The 20,391-nt window shown below is 34.9% G+C and overlaps 2 protein-coding genes across 4 annotated transcripts in view; both read left to right on the forward strand.

The window, feature by feature from the left end:
- The first annotated feature begins 1,218 nt into the window (after nt 1-1,218).
- Nucleotides 1,219-3,400, forward strand: LOC114261125 (UDP-glycosyltransferase 71K1-like). The gene has a single exon (XM_028201336.2). It carries the CDS (start codon nt 1,528-1,530, stop codon nt 3,028-3,030), a length of 1,503 nt encoding a protein of 500 aa, XP_028057137.2. The 5' UTR covers nt 1,219-1,527; the 3' UTR covers nt 3,031-3,400.
- Nucleotides 3,401-6,734: 3,334 nt separating this feature from the next.
- The window catches only part of LOC114261127 (valine--tRNA ligase, mitochondrial 1), a 48,031-nt gene continuing 34,374 nt past the window's right edge, over nt 6,735-20,391 (forward strand). For 2 of the 3 annotated variants that reach the window (XR_014336820.1, XM_082881186.1), the window contains exons 1-15: nt 6,735-7,137; nt 7,222-7,275; nt 7,455-7,523; nt 11,124-11,186; nt 11,446-11,612; nt 11,704-11,776; nt 13,333-13,398; nt 13,499-13,582; nt 14,066-14,143; nt 14,255-14,338; nt 15,051-15,130; nt 16,055-16,112; nt 16,192-16,494; nt 16,583-16,753; nt 17,492-17,691. Coding sequence is in view for 2 of the 3 variants with exons in the window: in XM_082881186.1 (XP_082737312.1) it covers nt 7,222-7,275; nt 7,455-7,523; nt 11,124-11,186; nt 11,446-11,612; nt 11,704-11,776; nt 13,333-13,398; nt 13,499-13,582; nt 14,066-14,143; nt 14,255-14,338; nt 15,051-15,130; nt 16,055-16,112; nt 16,192-16,494; nt 16,583-16,753; nt 17,492-17,691 (1,550 nt within the window). In the remaining variant the exon portion in view is untranslated. The remainder of the gene's footprint in view (nt 7,138-7,221; nt 7,276-7,454; nt 7,524-11,123; nt 11,187-11,445; nt 11,613-11,703; nt 11,777-13,332; nt 13,399-13,498; nt 13,583-14,065; nt 14,144-14,254; nt 14,339-15,050; nt 15,131-16,054; nt 16,113-16,191; nt 16,495-16,582; nt 16,754-17,491; nt 17,692-20,391) is intronic. The other variant, XM_082881190.1, reaches the window with a different exon arrangement.

A 20,391-nucleotide genomic window follows, 5' to 3' on the forward strand; every position in this document is an offset into this window, starting at 1 on the left:
TTGAGTATCTGGATAAAATAGCTGGAACCAAGTTTTGTTGTTCGGAACTGTGTATGCGGATGAAAAAGCTGGAATTAATTTTCTATTGTTCGGATTTGAGTATCCACATGGATTTCATTTATTCAACACTGAGTATTCAAAGAAAACTGTAGAACTCCTTTTTTTTTTTTTTCCGAAGAATCAAAATCGAAAAGCCCCAAATTAATAGAATGCCAAAATACCCTAAAACGATAAGGGTTGGAGACGAAGAGGGGTTGGAGATGTTGGGTTGGCGACGAGGGTGTTGGAGATGATGGGTTGTCTTTGCCATGGAAAATGAGTTTGTGCCTGTGTTGTAACTATTAGACTAATGGGATGTAGAAAGTAGGTTGTTAGTATATTTCTAGAGTTTTTAGGATTTTTAGGGGCATAATATGTATTATTTGGGATGCTCAAAAAAACAAATAAATATTTAAATTTTCAATTGCAGTGTTCAAAGTAATGGGGTGTACAACCTAATTTTTTGGGTGCATTTAGAGCATTATTTGAATTGGACGGTGTTGTTTGGGTTTGTTAGATCTGCTATGGGTTCCATTTTGATGATTCAAACCATTCATTTTATCAATAGTGGCGAAGTTAGGATTTTAGTTTAGTAGAGTCATTTAACAAGTATCATCAATATCATTATGTATTTTTACACTATAATTTTATATATTTTCTATTACATTGACAAAACTAATTCAAACTTGTTAAATTATATACAAAACCAAAGTTGAGATATTAATACTTCAACAAAAAATGAAGCAAATCTGCACGTACACAATTGCTCACAACAAGTTTTCATTTTTTGAAATCGTTATACGATAACCTTATTATTTAGGAAAATTTTATCATATGCATCTCTGGTAACGACTTTTGTAGTCATTGGTTATAACCTATTGTGGCGTCAATTATGACTTATGAAATTATTTTCATTATGACCCAAACGCTCTTTGTATACTATTGGTGTGCTCGGCAAACTCTATGCATCCCACATCGCTCTGTGAGAGATCACAGTTCCATTACATAAGTAGACTAACTCCCTTAGACTAGTACGAGACCTTTTAAAGCCGTGAAGGGTTAGTTAGCTGAAATGACCTAACTCCAAAGCAGACAATATCATACTAATCGGAGAGGGTTAGTTGCTTCATTTAACACCGTCTGTGAGAACTCTCTGCTCAAGTAACCAATCCATTGACAAAAAAAAATAATTCGAATTATAGAAATGGAACTCATAGTGAATCTTACATACTCGAACAACACCCTTCAATCTAAACTGGAGGAATCTACATACTTTTTATAAGAGAGAGGATGGTGTAATGTTAAAACTTTTAAGAGAAAAAGGGTAAGAAATTTCAGAAAAAAATTAACCCTTTTATATAAGATCAGCGACTAAAATCAAACTACCACTAGATATAAGAATTATACATTACTTAACCAAAAGAAAAAACAATTCTATATATATTTTTTATTTTATTTATATAACAATGTGATCATGAGCCAAAGAGCATGGACGGAAGAAAAGAAGAAAGTCAAAAGAGATCTAAATCTGAGATGAAGAAAGCAGAGCTTGTGTTCATCCCATCTCCAGGGATCGGTCACCTTGTCTCAATTGTAGAGTTCGCGAAGCGCCTTATCGATCGAGATAATCGATTCTCCATCACCATCCTTGTCATCAAACCCTCCACCTTCCCAAACATGGACTCCTACACCAATTCACTCTCCGCCTCCTACCCACTCATCCAACTCATTGACCTCCCTCAACTCCATCCACCCAACTTACCTGAACTCGCCAAATCCCATACAAACTATTTCACTCTTTACATAGAAAGTTTCAAACCCCACATCAAACACGTCCTCGGTAACCTCATCGGGTCGACTCACTCTCACCCTAACTCGCCCCGGCTCGTTGGGTTAGTCCTCGACTTCTTTTGCGTTTCCATGATTGACGTTGGCAACGAACTCGGTCTTCCTTCTTATCTTTTCTTGACCACCGGTGCTGCGTTTCTTGGCCTCATGCTATACATCCCAACTCGCCACGACCGGGTCTGCACCGAGTTCAGCGAATCGGATCCTGAGTTTTTGATTCCGGGTTTTATCAACCCAGTTCCTCCACGAGTTTTGCCCTCCGCAGTGTTCAACAAGGATGGTGGCTACGCTGCTTATCTCAAGCTTGCAAAAAGGTTTAGGGACACCAAGGGCATTATTGTAAATACATTACTGGAGTTGGAATCCCATGCTATTAGCTCATTTTGCGATGATCAAACCCCTCCAATCTACACCGTCGGACCGGTGATTGATGCGATGGGTGAGGCCCAGAACAAGCTAGGTTCCCCAGGGTCCCACAGTAAGAACAACAACATAATGAAATGGCTTGATGATCAAGATCCATCGTCGGTGGTGTTCCTGTGCTTCGGGAGCATGGGGACATTCGGTGCACCCCAACTCAGAGAGATAGCTCAAGCGCTGGAGCGCAGCGGGCATGGGTTCTTGTGGTCCATTCGTCTACCACCAAAGACAACAACACAAGGAAAGGCTGAGAATCCGGAGGAGGAGATGTTGCCAGATGGGTTCATCGAACGGACCAGAGGAAAGGGGATGGTGTGTGGGTGGGCCCCACAGGCGGAGGTACTGGCCCACAAAGCGATCGGAGGGTTCGTATCGCACTGCGGATGGAACTCGATCATAGAGAGCTTGTGGAACGGTGTGCCTTTGGTGACGTGGCCAATGTACGCTGAACAACAGCTCAACGCGTTCGCGATGGTGAGGGAGTTGGGCGTGGCGGTAGAGATGAGGTTGGACTATCGCGACGGTGTATTTGGAGGTGACGGTTGTGACCTTGTGATGGGCGATGAGATAGAAAGAGCAGTGAGGTGTGTGATGGTAAGTGACAGTGATGTGAGGGAGAAGGTGAAAGAGATTGGAGAGAAGAGCAAGATGGCGTTGGTGGAGGGTGGATCTTCATTCAACATGATCGGAAGGCTGATGGAGGATATGTTGGTCAATGTTTGATTGCCATTACTACAATTTATTAATCAGCAATGATAGAGACGCCTTTTGTGGAGGACCCCACAACTTCTTTTATGATCCACACTATTTATGATATGGATTCCACACATATATAAGTGGGTCCCATACATCATGGATGATATCATTTATGATATGGACCCCACACATATATATAAGTGGGCCCCATACATCATGAATGATGTAGATCAGTAAGGGAGTTGTGAGGGGTCCTCCACAAAGGGGGTCTGATTCATTTTTCTTTATTAATTTCACAATGTTTGTGGTGGATACGTTATTGGTTAGTATTGGAGATCACTACATGTTGAATGATTAAAAATTATATAGAGTATAATAAATTATAATTGATGTGAAATATAGGCATGTAATAATACTTTAAAAATTATAAAGATTTGGGTCATGACATCTTTGAAACAATTAACAATTGAAAAGAAAAGTAAACAAAGTAAACAAAGAGTAATTTCAAAATAAAACTACCAAAGCCTACAAAGTTACCAAGTACAAGTTACGTAATAAACTACTCCTAAATTAAGAGAAAACTATTCCTAGATTCAAACTAAGGTCAAGTTTGGGAAGACTAAATAAGTACACTTTTTAATTTTTTTTGTATTATGTATAAAAAAAATAGAAAGAAAATATTAATTGATATGATTTAAAAAAGATAAAAAAATAAAATAAATACACTTTTTTAGGTTAACTAAACTTAACCCAGTGTTGTTGCCTTGTTGATGATCATCTCTTTGTAAATTTATGGCCTTTATATTCTCTTTCACTTTTCCTAGTCCATGATCACATGATTTCCCTAGGTCTTGAAACTACCACTACTTAACTACTGCAACTGTTCCTTGATTCTGAGCTTTCAAACTTCATTAAGGTCAAGTTTGGGTACTTTCAAAAAAATCAAAAAGTCAAAAAGTTATTTAAAAAGTTAAAAAGTTAATACTATTCACCAAAAGTCAACAATTACGGCTGCACAACTCCCAATTCAAATTTTTCCCTACAAATCAATTTTTACAATTTTTTATTACACATTTTTCAATAAAAAGTCAAAAAGTTAACCCAAACATCCATATTTTCAACCTCAATTTTTTAGTCCAAAAAGACAAAAAGTGCACTTTTTTAGTCTTCCCAAACTTGGCCTAAATCTTTACCTTTACCTGTTGAGCTGTCTTTCCTCCATGTTGCCACGTGTCGCTCAACCCTTTTGGCCTCTTATCGATAGAGCCAAGTCTTCATTTTGTACCTAATCCTTTCTGCAAGCAACCCACTAAGTCCATGACTTAGCTTGATAACTACTCCACCACCTGGCCATTCAATGCACGTGATTAACTCATCTAATGCCACATGTCCCTTTGATTAATGAAATACTTCTATTTTGACCTTGCAATATGTCACCATCTAACTGATCTACCTGTCGACATGAATTTGACAAAAACGGGTGCAAACAAAATTTTTTTTTTTTATTATTTTTTATAATAAAAATAAAAGCTTAACTTTCATATTTTATAAATAAAAAATCATTTTTCAAATATATAAAGCATAAAATATAGCATCATTTTTTAGAATGCTAACAAATTTATAAATAACAAACAAATTATCATGTTTTAAAATAAAATAAAAAGACACAATTGTCGATCCATTGTCATTCATTTTCTTGAGTAAAAATTTATAACTACATCTCTTCCAAACGATGGGTGCTTATAGATCGGGTTGGATTGGGTGGCTTTCTATCCGCCATTTGTCTGAATTTAGGTGGATTTAAAAAAAATATATATTGGCATCCATCCATTCGGATCATTAAAACCGTTCCCATTCTATAGTAACTTGGTTTGGGCCCACTCAATTTTGACAAGTGGGAGGGATGCTTACCTAGTGCTATGTATAGTACTAAAATTACATGTATTACGCATAATGTATGCAAAAATAAAATAGTAAACACATTCTAATGCCTAAGTTAACTTCAGAGAATAATTCAAAAATTGGTAACTTCGGAAATAAAAGAACGTGTCTTTGAATGTAAAAAATTAATCATTCACAAAAATCCTTATTAAAATGTCATTTTGTTATAATCCACAGTATAGATAGATTATGTACGTATATATATACTTCAACATTAATCACCGGTTAAAATTAACCATCAAACCAAGACTTTTGGTCAAGTGATTATTTAGCACCATTTTACAGGGAGGAATTTGATATTTATTTCTCTCCCATTATACCATTGTATGTGTTTCTTTTTTTCTTCTTTTTTTTCAAATTTGAGTTTGTTGACTGCTAGTTTCTTAGCAATTGTTTAGATTTTAATGGTCCAATTTCATATAATACTTTTTATATTTTGTAATTAATTTCATATCACTTAAAAAAAAAAAAAAAAACCTTTCACTTATTCTGGTTAGCATTTTTCTTATAAAATAAACAGATATATTACAATTCAAGGTATAAGACCCAAAAATATTAACAAAATATGAGGGACCAGGCCCGATTCTGAGAGTTTTTAGGCCTAGAGCAAAGTCTTATTGGTTGTTTGGGGTTGATTTAAATAATTATACACCTCTCTACTTTTTGACTTATTTTTTTTTTATAAAAAATCAAAAAATATATTAAATAAATAAACTTTAAACAACAACATGGCATCTTTAATACATTAAAAAAAAAATGTGATCAAAAGATTATGTGTTTAATTTTTTTTTTATTTGATCATGCTTATGAAAACATTACTTACATATATAATTATTAAAATGTACTTAAATAATATAACAAAGTTTATAAAAAAATTAGTAAAATATCACTCTCCAACTTTGGATAGTTGGAGAGGTCCAATATGTTTTTTCTTATAAGTGAAGGTCTCTCAATAATATTGTTAGAGAAATTTTAACTCATCATAAAAAATATTCTCTGTGAAATTTCTCTTTGAAGATAAATTTTTGGGCAAATTACATATACACCCCTCGAGGTTTGGCTAAATTACAGATACCCCCTGAGGTTTGAGAAATTACGAATTCCCCCCTGAATGCTATATTTGCATAAGAAATTAGGGGGTAATTTGTTATGAAATATAAACCTCAGGGGGCAAATTGTTATGAAAATACAAACCTCAGGGGGCGGGATGTAATTTCTGAAACTCAGGGGGTATCTGTAATTTAACCATACCTCGAGGGGGTATATGTAATTTGCCCTAAATTTTTCTATGAAAATGTTGAGAGATTCTACCTACTATAAAAATATTGCATGTCCTTTCCTTTATCTTATAAAATTTTAATATCAGTGATTTTAAACTAAAACCCTCCAAAGTATATGATAAAAAAAAAAATCAAAATAATTCAAGCTCAACCAAATAAAAAATGAACAAACTATAACAAAATATCATTTAAACATCACCTTCCTCGCATTTTTACGTGCAAAATAGCTAATCAAATTGTCATAATCCAACTTATCAATAAATTCCTTTTCAACTATGAGGGCAACTACCACCGGGGGTAGTGGTGGAGTGAAAATATGCCTTCTTTCTACATAGGTGAGTAGGGCATGATGTCTGGGGTGCGATTAACAACCCTTTTTTCAAACGGTTGAATTTGACTACATTGTATTATGTTCGTGATTTCACCTCTTATGCTGGGAGTTGATACATTCCTCTCTTACCTTAGTGATGAATCTCTTTCTTTAAGTTGGGTTAAATCTGACCAACAATCAATTACTTTGAGTCGAGGTCCACAGGTGGTATGATATTCCTACAGAACTTCCTTTTTTAACGTTAAAAAAAAACCAAAAATAAACTATGAGGTGCAACTCAACTCTACTCAGCTTGCACTCTTACATTTGGAGTAAAATTTTTTTATTCCTTTAAATGAAAAAAAAACAAAGAAGAAAAGTGAAATTCTTTTCTTCCGTGGAGCGCACGGCCAGAGTGAGAATATATATTATACCACTTTGACTATATAGAATGGCGGACTGATTCGCGTTGCGCGTGGCGACAACGTCGGCGCAGCCAAATCAAACGACATACATACAGACTCATCATCATAGACAGAGAGAACAGAGAAAGCGGAGGAGAGGGTGCCTTTGATTTCAATCCCTGTCCCTGATTCGACTACGGTGAGTCAATTCCCAACTAACTGTTCCAGTGTTTTAGAATTGGGGTTTTATGTATGTCTTTTTCTTTGTTTCTTGTTTTTATAGATGGAATCAGAGACTGGACAACTAGACCCGACGATGAATGGAAACAATCAAAAGGTTCAAAAACAGGACATTATAATCCAATTTCATTTAATTTTAATGTCATCGTTAGTCTTTGATTAAATAGGTGCCAATTCTTATTCTTTCCACTTTGCACCAACAATAGGAGCTTTAATGAGGGTTTTGCTGAGCTTTAATTTGCAAAAATTGATTTTTAAAGATGATTGAATTGCTAGGTAGAATCAGAGGCACAACCACAGGCAGAAGACCTTGAGAAGAAGAAGAAGAAGAAGAAAGAAGAAAAGGTAGGACCTTCCAACAACGTACACAATCTACTGCTACTGCTTCTGTTCGTTCTATTCTAATGGAGCTACTTGAGTAGACACCTCAATTTTCAAAAAATGAAGGGCATGGGACATGTTTGTGACAAGATAAAATGTTTTATTTTTACAAATCTATAATATGTCATATATATAAATACAGTAATTTATTGAAGAAAATTCTATTCTTACAAAAAAAACTTGATAAGAATGATGTGATACTGCCATTATTGTAAATAAATCTATTTTTAATAATATTTTGTTTTGAAGTGAAATGCCCACAATGAGTCACATCATTATGTTTATGTATGAATTTTTTTTTATTTGTATAGTATTTTATTTAAAATAATATAAATAATGTAACATAACACTAGTTTATTAAAAATTACATACTTAAACATGAAGACATTTATGTTCAAATTCTTCAAAGAGGGAAATATGTAATTTTACTACAAAATTTCGTAATATCAACCACAAAATGCGTAGCCTCACAACAAATTGGTGTAGCAAAAATATCGTAATCAAGTCACAAACTTTTGCAACATCAACCACAAAATTTTGGACATTTTTGTTACACCAAATTGTGACGAGGTTACGTATTTTATGGTTAATGTTATGGAATTTTATGGTAAAGTTACACATTTTTGTTGTAGGTTGCATATGGTATGCACCCCTAAAGGGGTGCACATCGGAGCATTTCTGTAACGTCCTGAGTGAATGACAATAACCCATATAACACGTTAATTAAATAATAACATATGATGAAATAATTATCCTCCATTTGTTCCAATTACTTGTACAAAAGAATAACATAGGCAGATATACATTCACAAGTCTAACCCTGAATCTATAACATACGTTACATGGTAAGGAAATAGGATGAACATAAACAAAGAAGAGAATGCCCTAATGGCTATAATTTTTCCAAGACGATACTGGTTTACAACAAAAGTGAGTTTTAAACTCAAAACAGGTAAAGCCCTAGGCTTGTACAAAAATCATTACAACAGTTAAACAAAATGAAGCTCTTGCTCCAAGTAGAGATACTACAACACAGTTTATGAATCTTAACAAAGATATAAGGTGAATGCATATGCAATGTTCGTACCAAAACAGTTTCATTTCTCTTTCCAAAACCGTGCAATACCAAGTTTACATCTCAAATCATGAATTATTTCCTTTATAATAGAAAACAGAGCAATGAATACAACACTGTAAATCTCTAGGACGTGTCTGCAAGTAGGCTACGAGCACTATCAAATTTTCATTTTTATCAGTATTAACTGGAATGTTCGACACCTAACCGCGCGGGTTTTTGGTCTTTCACCAAGGACATACAGGCCAACTTAATATCACAACTACACTCCTATCCAGATTCACCAAGTTATTCATCTATTTTTCTCAAAATAACAATATTTTCAAATGTGTTAAATATGCAACAATGCTCAATGCAATGGATGAGAAAATAATTTCAATTCTCCTAATTCTCTTGCAATTTCTACAACAATCATAGTTACCCTCCACCGATAGCCCAAAATAGATATCTCTAACAAATAATTTATTTTCATAAAGATAAACTTTCTAAATTCCAAGATGTGAGTGAAAATACATACCTAACTCCACCATCCTCGTCAATATCAATCTAATTTTACATTTTCAACATTAATTTCATTTATTTATACAAAATCAACATTTAAGATATTTAGGGAAAAATCTTCTTTCCTTTCAAAATCAATTCAAAGTATAAAGACCAACTATTTTATCACAACTCCACCTCATTTCTAATCTCACAACCATTTTCAAGAATCCATTTGAAAATCCCTCTTTTGATTTTTAATCCAAAACCCTATATTTGTCCAAAAATCCCCAAATCACAATATTTTTTTAGAAATAGCAAATAATTAAGTTAAAAATCATAAGGAAGTGTCGCTCGAGCTACCAGACACAATAAGTGAGACTGCTCGAGCACAAGAAGTTTACCGCTCGAGCGAAGAATACAAACTCTCAGAAGTTTTATAGATAGAGGACCATCGCTCGAGAGTAAGAAGAGCCACTCGAGCCAACATCGCTCGAGTGCAAGAATGACCGCTCGAGCGTAGAATGCCAACTCACAGTATCTTTGTAGGCCTGCAAAAGTACTAAGAGTTCTCAAAGACCGCTCGAGCCCAAGAAGTGTTGCGTGAGCGAAGAGGTTAAAATCTGGATAGGAACCATTTCGAAAAACTAACTCCTGACCTGTTCCAAACGCATCCAAGACACTCCAATAACCAAACTCAATGAGGAATAAGGAGAAATAAGACATGAACAATCATATAAGACAATAAAATCCGGATCCAGAATATCAATGGGTCGGGTCTAAACCATAATCGCTATAATTTCCCCTTCAAAGAATACATACACACAATAGCCAAGATTGAATCAAAACTTACAAACGCAAAAATTAGGGCAAATTAGCACAACACAAAAAAGATTTAATGGATTTAGAAGGACAAAGAAAAAAGATGATTAAAACTAATAATCTAATAGCAAAAAAAACAAGGATTTAATGGATTTACTTGTAAGGAGAACAAAATCAATTAGGGCGTAGAAATTACAATTTTTAGGGCAAAGATTCTTTCATTAAAAACCATCAAAGAAATGGAGAGGACTCACTGGACATTAGTCGTTGGAAACCGTCATCGGACACCAGATGCTGGAAGCCGGTGCCCGTCACGACTCACGCTAGCTTCTTACTCATGACGGTCAACTTAGTTGATAATTGATGTTCGTAGTAGTAGTAGAGAGTCACTATTTGTTGTAAGTAGGGAAATAAGAAATAAGAAATAAAGCGTTGCTTTGTTTTTAAAATTTAAATCCAAAATTTTATATAATTCAATTTGACTCAAATTTTTGGGCCGTTTATTTTATATAAAGGTAGATTTGGCCTCAATAAGTTAGATTGAGCCCTATTTGATTTTTCTAATAATATGAGGCCTTAAATATTTTGGGGGCCCTATTTTTGTTCAAAAATTGGGGGCCTATGGCAGTTGCCTGTTACTAGGGCCAGGCCTGCACATAGGACATGTTCAGAGGGTTCGGGCTGAAGTGTCCGCAAAATGTTAGTAATGTGTCCGATATAATGGATTTGATTTTTTAACTAAGACATGTTGAAGAAGTGGTAGACACACTTTTATGAGTATCCAAAGAGTCAAACACCATCCTGCTTCTTTCACAGAAGGGTCCATGCTTCTTAGGGCGTGCCCAGTTCTACCACATTTTGGTCATTATCTTAAGTCTCTATGAATAAGATATACAAAACATTTTACTTGGTAAAATATTTTGCATAAAAAATTTGATTTTTCTTTTGAAGTTCTTATGTTTGGCTTATGTGTTGAAAATGTTTTCCGAAATGAAAAATTTTCAATTGTTTATGGAAAGATTTGGGAAGCTTTGGCAATGGTGTTTGATTGATATGAATGGTCAAACGCTTAGCATGTGGGAAGTTTCAATTGGTTTGGGTTATTTGGCCGTGCTACCTAAAATCTACTTATTTCTTTGTTTGTGATTGTGGAGTAATAATGTATATGCGGTGGTTTATTGTTGTAGGCAAGAGAGAAAGAATTGAAAAAACTCAAGGCTGCACAAAAAGCAGAAGCAGCAAAACTTCAGGTAAAATTACTATCATTATTGGTTGTGCACTTGTGGATTTTGTTTATGGTCGCATTCATGATCATCATTCGCATTTACTACTCATTCATGATCATTGTTCACAAGAATTTATATACGATGCTAAATAAAGTGTAAACAATGCTATTCCCCTAAACTGTATGTTAAGACTATGAAAAATGTAAATAATTTCGAGCTCATCTCTTTTATCAATTGATGATTGTTAATTCAATAGATTTATTTGCATGAATGATGCTTTCAGGCACAAGTGTCTAATACTTCAAAAATGGGTAAACGAAAGAACATAAAGAGGGAGGCAGGGGAAGAAAATCCTGAGGATTATCTTGATCCAGAAACTCCTTCTGGTGAGAAGAAACATCTTTCTCAACAAATGGCTAAGCAATTCAGTCCAAGTGCTGTAGAGAAATCGTAAGTTTGGAATTTATGTTGTGTCCCCCAGCTTTAAAAAAAAAAAAAAAAACTCATAAACAGTCCTTATGTCATTTAATTTCTTGTTTAGATGGTATGCATGGTGGGAGAAATCAGGTTTCTTTGCAGCAGATTCTAGCAGCTCCAAGCCGCCATTTGTGATTGTGAGTCGCTAGATTTTTGCTGGAAATCAAAAGTGTTTTCTTGTTTTGCTTGCTTGTTTTATTGAGGTAATGTTGGAAGTTTTGGATAGAAATGGGCTATGGTAATATGGTTTTATATGAATGTGGAACCTGGATGCTTAAACAATAGCTCTATACTATTTGTATCACTAGAGCATATGCTTGATGTCCAGTGTCCTGAAGTGAAATATGATTACCAAATTGCTAAAGCCAAACTTGGAATTGTGGGTTTCCTTTCTTTCTGCTGATCTGAAGGATGTTGATTTCATTTACTAAAAAAAGAACAATTCATAGTAATTTGCATTTTGTTATTTGGAGTATGTTGTCCTTTAAATACTTTGAGGAGTTCCTTCTGTTATAATCTTGAGGTACAATATGCGTGTGTTTGTAGTTGTTGCATCTTGATGTTAAACATTTTGCATAATTTTTGCCATATGCTTTATGGCGTTCTTAAACTGCTAATGTAGCATTCACTCAAATATATATGCTTGTGACAAATTTTGGAGGAATATGAAATTATAGTGAGTTGAAGTAATAACTCTTCCCATCTCTGTCCTACAATAAGAGTAGTATTACCCGGTTGGAGTTGGTTCCTATAGTGCTTGATGGGTTTAGTTTTTTAATTTCATCTTCCAAAGCCTTGATTCATCCTAAGTTATATGTACACTCTGTACAATGCACTGAACATACTTTTCTCTGGTTGGTTGAGTTCATTTTTCAAACTCATTATGCCACTGAGTTATATTGCTAAAAACATGCACATATATCTATGTTATTCTTATGCTTTCCATTTTTCTTTTTTTTGGTGTTCCCTTCAGCATGTGATAGTTTATGATGTTTTCCACTCATGCTTTCTCTTGCTTGTACTATCCATGGCACAATAGTTAAATGTACATTCCAAATCTGACACGTTAAATGTAAAGTAGAAAGTAGTGGCAATTGTAAGGACTGTCTACATGATTAGGTGTCAAAATAAAAGAAAGTATTATGGAGTTTATTGGACTCTGAGATAATAAGAGTTCAGGAAAAAAAATGCATCTTTCAATTACAACTTACAAGTTTCTTTATATACGACAAATCAGATTTTATTTTATTTTATTTTTATTTTAATTTTTAAATCATATATCTGCCCCAAGGTTCTGTAACTGGGTGACCTGTTCTTCTTTGGAGTTGGAAGTTTTAGGCATTGATTCTAGAGCACCAATCAATTGGTTTGCCCCAAGAGAGCCTGGTGTATTTAAGCCTTTTCTTGTTGTTTCCATCTTTTGTGATTCATTCAGACTTTTGGACAGAGGATGAAAGTGGTGTCTTTTTTTGGAGGTTGATCTGTAAATTTTCCTCACTAGTTCTGCGTCACCTTCCAGCTATTATTATTACCTTGTTTTGTTTTAAGGAGTATCTTGTCCTCACTTTTAACAATCCTGTCAGTTAATTGTAGATTCTAAGACACAAATTAACAAGATCACAAGTTTCACCTCTTTTTTTTTTCTTTTTTTTTTTTTTTTTTTTTTTTTTTTTTTTTTGTGGTATAACTGTAGGTTCTGCCACCTCCAAATGTTACTGGGGCCCTACACATAGGCCATGCTCTTACCTCTGCCATCGAGGTCTCTTTGTTATCATGTCTTCCTTCTGCTTCTTTTTTCTTTTTGATTTAGTTTGTAGATTTGCAATTTTTTTAGGCTGTTGAATTTCCTCTGCACGCAGGATACTATTATTCGTTGGCGTAGAATGTCTGGATACAATACATTGTGGGTGCCTGGAATGGACCATGCTGGGATAGCTACCCAGGTCAGTGATTACCTCTTTAATGTATTCATTTTCTCAATTTGTATCTCTTAATTTTTGTGAGCATATATCCTTAAGGGGTAGGGGAGGTGTTGTATGGGCATAATGTATATATGGGGTGGCTAATTTATGTTTTTAGATTAACCAATGGCATAAAGAGAATGATAAGATGTGGATTGTGCATCATCCTGTGCCATGAGATTCGACTTATATGGGTTCAATGATTTCATATGAAAATTCTATTCCAATGGTTACATATTAATGGACCTGATGTGTATTTGGCGGTGATATTTTGTGTAGGGACTGGTTAGGGTCCCACGTGTGTGACTGATTGAGCTAAGGTCATGCTTATGACATGAATTGGCACCCAATAAATGCAGCAATGATTGTCTGCCACACATATGCTATCATAGCTACATAAATTGTCCATCATTTAGACTATTGTGGGTAATATTCAAAATGTGTTATTTTACTCCTATCTTGCAGGTGGTTGTGGAGAAGAAAATCATGCGGGAAAGGAAATTAACTAGGCACGATGTTGGCCGTGAGAGATTTGTATCTGAAGTAAGTTTGAGTTATCATTAACCTGTTTTTACATCATTAGAAGTTTAAACCTCTGTTAGTTCAATTTGTACATATATTCATTTTTTGGTGTTTACTAATGTGTGGTGAAAGGTGTGGAGTTGGAAGGAGGAGTATGGTGGCACCATATTGAAACAACTAAGATGCTTGGGTGCGTCTCTTGATTGGTCCCGTGAGGTAAGATTTTAAATTTCGAAACCATGTTTGAATTCGTTCTGGATGTAGTCTAGTCTTATTGCATGGACGTATGTTACGTGGAACATGGATTGTTCTGGTACAGGGAAAGGGAATATGTATTTGAAATTTCGAAACCATGTTTAAAGAGAATGGGAACATAGTATGCCATATGCTCTAAAATGTGGTACAGGTAGACTTGTACAAATTACACTGACCTTGTTTGGGAACCCTCTATTTTAGCCAAAAAGTTACTAAATTAGCCAAAAAGCCAACAACTCATACCAAAAAGTCAAAGATTCTCTTTTCTCTCTACTTTTTGCACATCTTTTCGTAAAAAGCCAAAAAGTCATCCCAAACATACTAGTTTTTTTTAGCTCATATTTTAGCCAAATAGCAAAAAAGTTACTAAATTAGCCTGTTCCCAAACGAGGCCTGAATTTAAGGTATTTCTAGAGTAATTTTTTTAACAATTAGTTACCCAAAAAATATAGCAATACATTTTACTCCTAAGGAAATGTTTAGGAAACATATTGGGAAAAAACTATTAGGGTCACTTTGGATCATTAAATTTTCCATTTTAGAATGAAAGTACACCATATCTCAGAACATGCGTTCCAGAACCTAACTTGATAGGGTTTTAGCATTTTCTGGTTATGGTGGCATGGACACCCTTTATGGCTGTTTTATTGGATCCTCTTGGTTCTTCTAACAGTGCTTCACAATGGATGAGAAAAGATCCAAGGCTGTGACAGAGGCTTTTGTTAGGCTTTACAAAGAAGGTCTTATTTATAGGTATGTTTCAAATCATTTTTCCATAGACTGCTATCCATGTGTTTGTAGATTGTTTTTGCATTATTCCTAGCAGTAGGTTTTTTAATTGTACAGTTAATGCTCACCCAAAACTAGAAGGAAAAAGTAGAAGAGAGAGGAAGAAAAAGAAATAGTATGACATGTTCTCAAATCTTAATCCTAAATTTTTGTCTTAATCTGAAAATAGATAACAACTCTTCCTAGTTTTGACACGCTGAAGGAACGAATTGAAAAGTTGTTTAGTATCTTTCATATTGTTTAATTGGTGAGGCCTTTGCTGGGACATTGTGTTCTTTTATATATTGGAAGGCAAAATGCTTATGCATTGTTCAAATTCTAGTCCAGTTCAATGGGATGAAGCATGGAAGGGATGTATGATATTAAAGAACTTGGGTTAAATTTTGAATCAAATTATCAAAAGTTAATTTAAGTGTCATTTAATGGTTCTTGATTTGAGCTGTTTGACTTGATTATCTATACTATTATATAAATTATACAACACAAAAGGTTTTGAAGCTTTGTAATGCTTTTTTTTTTTTTTTCTTCTCTCTCCAAAAAGGCCCAAATTGTTATCTGCTTTAGAAAATAACGGCTAGCAGTAATCAAATTCAACCCATCTTCTTAATTCATCAACTCACCAAAAACAATTTAGACGTAAAATTGCAAACGCATCATGTTTGCACCTATCTAGTACAAGGAAATGGAGACATTAGCACCAATTTTTGTTCATCTGTTCTCTCTTTGAAAGTTTCCCCCCCTCCCCCCCTCCCCTCTTCCAATTTTCTTATTCTGTCTGTATTAATTTTCTGTATAAACTATGCCCCCTCATCGTGTTCTGCTATACAATTTCCTTAGTTTGATGAGTAGCTATCTGGAGATTAAAATCCATGTCACCTACTATTTCAGGGATCTGCGGCTAGTGAATTGGGACTGCAACTTACGAACAGCAATATCTGATATTGAGGTAAACCATATCCTGTTGAACTTTTAATTGATTATCATTTGAGTATATTCTATATTCTGAGGTTGCTTGGGATTTGTAGGTAGACTATTTGGATATCAAAGAAAGGACACAGTTAAAGGTTCCTGGATATCAAAAGCTGGTGGAGTTTGGTGTTTTGACATCATTTGCTTACCCTCTGGAAGGAGGACTAGGTGAGATTATTGTGGCCACTACTAGAGTGGAAACTATGCTTGGTGATACTGCAGTAGCGATACATCCTGAGGACCCAAGATACAGCAATATCCATGGAAAATTCGCTATTCACCCATTCAATGGAAGAAAGCTTCCTATGGTTTGTGATGCAATACTTGTTGATCAGAATTTTGGGACTGGTGCTGTTAAGGTAAAGATTCTCCTTTGAGACGAAGAATACTGGTGTTGAACTTTTCTTTTATTTGTCCTTTTTTGGATCTTAATGTAAACTCTTGCAGATAACTCCTGCCCATGATCCAAATGATTTTGAGGTCGGGAAGCGTCATAATCTTGACTTTATCAACATCTTTACTGATGATGGGAAAATAAATAGTAATGGTGGCTCGGAGTTTGCGGGAATGCCACGTTTCAAAGCCCGTGAGGCTGTAACAGCAGCTTTACAGAGAAAGGTATTCTTGCTACTTGGATTGGATTGGTCTACACTGGTTAATTAAGGGTCAAAAACCACCAAGGGGCCATCCTAGTTGGTAAGGGAGTTTGCTTCTCTCCTCACTGACCGGGGTTCGAATCTCCTACTAGTCAAGTGAAGTCCGACATTTTAGGTGGATCGGCTAGCTTCCCCCAGTTTGGCTTGTAAGAGTGGATCCTAAGGGTCTGCCACGGGAGTGTTCTGGGCATCAAAAAAAGAATATATATATATATATATGTATATGTATATGTATATTTGAGGGTCAATAAATATGTACTTTTTAATATAGTAATTTATACAACTTGATAAAGCAATGGAGTAACAACTTGATAAAAAAATAAAAATAAAAAAAAGGGAAAAACAATGGAGTAACAACTTGATAAAGCAATGGTTTTAGTTAGTTTTTGTAGATATCAAAAGAGAAGTTTCAGGTGCCGTTTTGGAGAAACGCACTTCCTTTGCCTTTGTGCTGAAGGATGCGTGATTTATATGTGTGTGTGTGGAGGTGTATATAACAGGTAGGAATTCTCTGTTTTATTGTTTATCATTCCCCACCATGGCAGTTTGTCTCTCAGAACGGACACAAACATGCAGACAGAGGAAGTGTCAACAGGAACTTGTTAGAAGCAAATTTGTTTGCTTGCATTAAAATTTATTTATAGTTCAGAACAAAGAAACACTGCAAGTTTATTGACATATATATTCTTCCTTCATTTAGGGACTCTATAGAGGTGCCAAAACTAATGAGATGCGACTTGGCATTTGTTCAAGAAGCAATGATGTTGTGGAGCCGTTGATAAAGCCTCAGTGGTATGTAAATTGCAATAGTATGGCCAAGCAAGCTCTTGATGCTGTCTTTGATGAGGAAAATAGGAAAATGGAGATCATTCCAAGACAATATGCTACTGAATGGAAGAGGTATTGTCAAATGTGATTTTACCTTTGTCAATACAAAGGGTATGATTGGTTTGGCTTTGTAGAGTGATTTTGGAAATTTTTTTCTAAAAAACTTGTTTGGTTTGAAATTTTTCCAAAATAATTTTCAAAATCACTTTCTTTCTGTTACACATCAATCAATCAATCACTTTTTCTCTCTCCTCTCTCATTCTCAATCACTTTTTCTCTCACACACATCTACTCAATTACAACAAAATATCAAATCATTCCAAATTCCCAAACTCCAAAATTACTTTCAAAATACACAACCAAACAAACTAAAAAAATTTCTAAACTCTTTCCCCAAAACAATTTTTAAAAATTACTCTCTCAAAACTAAACAAAACATACCCAAAGTGTTTCATGCCATTTTGGGGGAATAATGATTAAAAAGTCATGAAGTATTCAAGTCCTTGAAGCTTTGCTGTGTATCTCCCCATCTTCACTTTTAGTCTTGAAATTGATGTAGAGTAGAGAAGGAGAAAGGGATGAGAAGAAGAACCCAAGGTCCACAATAATCACACAAGGCGACAAAACTTTAAACACTTAATCTTATTAATCAAACTCTAAATAATGCAATGCAATGCCTAGTACATTTTGGCTACTAACCCTAATTAAATTAGAAAACTAATATTAGGAACACTAATAACAATAAGAAACTAAATATTAACAAGACACCTAATTAAACTGTTTTTTAAAAAGAAAATAAATATAAATACTAGTGGCATAAAATTATAAAATTGTAAATACAACCTCCTTGCCAAAGTTGCCGTGCACATCATGAACATTTTACTCTATGTTCTGCATCATTCTCCTCGATTGAGAAAAAGAACTCAACCTCAAGTTCACTTTTAAATATTCAACTGGTCCATGCCTGGGAATAGGACCAGACTAGGCATATGACGGCAAGGCAGCCTGTAGGTCCCCCAAATATTTGCAAAAATTTAGGGCCCCTCAAAAAATTTAGCCTTTATATTAGGTCGAAAAATATTTGTGTTATACTTATCAAGCCTCAAATAAGGCATGGCCCAATTTAAAGGAAAGAGCCCGTAATATTGTTGACTATATCAGGTATAGTTTCTTCTCGGAACAAAAGCTTTTATGAGTTAAAGTTGATTTATCTTTGGTCGACCATGTCACCAAAAAAATTGAATGGATTAAAAATGTTATCCATTAAAAAAGATAAGATAGATAAGTCAGATTATATAAGTTTAATTAGAATTTTGCAACTAAAAGTGCGAGGAGAGTAATGTTTAAGTGATACTTTCTTACAATTTGTTCAGTTTTTAATTGGTATTATAACTTTAGATTGTTTTGGTGTTTTTTCTCTTTTGTAAACTCAATTTTCCTATCAATGTAAGTGAATTTTAGTGCGTAAGTTTGGTAGTTATTTGTGACTTCGCACCTTCTGAATTTTCTATCATATTAACTACACATTAATGTGTACTAATTGGGTATTGTTTTTTTATTAACGTCACATTTCTCCTTCTTTGGGACCTCTTAATCATCATTTGCTATTTGATCTTCACAACCTTTATGTGGAGTATTCTGATTACCTTCTAAAACATGTGCTAACACTTTGTCCAAAATCGCTTGCATCTATGTCAATTGTCCTGACAATCAGTCATATGAGGTCCTCAAAAGTGTTCTGATTACCTTCTAAAACATGTGCTGACACTATGTCCAAAATCGCTTGCATCTATGTCAATTGTCCTAACAATCAGTCATATGAGGTCTTCAAATCTTGTTGTGATTTTTGTAAGGTATCAAATTTTGAATGTAATTTGGAATCAATAACCATGGTAAAAAAAAACAAGGGGAAGAGTTTTTTGTTTTCGTTCTTTTTCCTTATTGGGCTGGTGGTTGGATGGGAAAGACTTGTATTTTGGTTGTGTTGGGTTGATGGAAGGTGGGTTGGTTTAAATTAGGTTTGGAAACTAGTTGGTTTGGGTTTGGGCTGATGTAGGATTAAATGGGTTGGGTTTTAAGTGGGATTGGGTCTTGGGGTGTGTGGTAACAGGCTGGGTATTGGATTAATTCAATCCACTACGATGCGATTATAGACTTTTTTTGAGCCGCTACGTGTTACCATGTGGCATACATGCACAAGGTTCGCGTCTATAGAAGCAAAAGAAGTCACCAAAGTATTTCCTATGGGAAGTATGCCTTTGCACGTCAAATTTTGTGCCATTTTGTGTTCATTTGTTGTGTCAACTATCAATCCAAATTTGCCAAACCAGCAGGACAGCAACCCACTTTAGTAAGGAATGCCAATCAACATATCTTTGATTCCAGTTATTAGAGTTCATCTTGAAGAAAAAAAAAAAAAAAAAAGATGAAAAAACGTGACAATAGCCATTGAGACTGCTTGTGATGGCGATGGGATGGGCCAAAAAGAGGTGACAGTTGTCTTCTCTAGTGGCATCTTCACTGTGATGACGATTGTAAGGGTGACGAGTCACCGACGCTAAGTGTTTCTTGTTGTGATGGTGACATGAGTGCTAGGGTTCCGTGGTGTTTGAATAGCTAGGGTTTTGATGCCTTATTCATCTAATTCACAGAAGGTACAAAAGTAGGTTGGATATTATTTTCCAAATTCCGAAAAATTAGTATGGATGTGGGATCCTAATATTTGTGAATTTTAAGCTTTGTTGCATGGTGATTTCTTCATGCACAGCTATT

Source organism: Camellia sinensis, chromosome 1, assembly GCF_055761805.1.
Source record: "Camellia sinensis isolate YWXY chromosome 1, ASM5576180v1, whole genome shotgun sequence".
In the NCBI taxonomy this organism is placed as follows: Eukaryota; Viridiplantae; Streptophyta; class Magnoliopsida; order Ericales; family Theaceae; genus Camellia; species Camellia sinensis.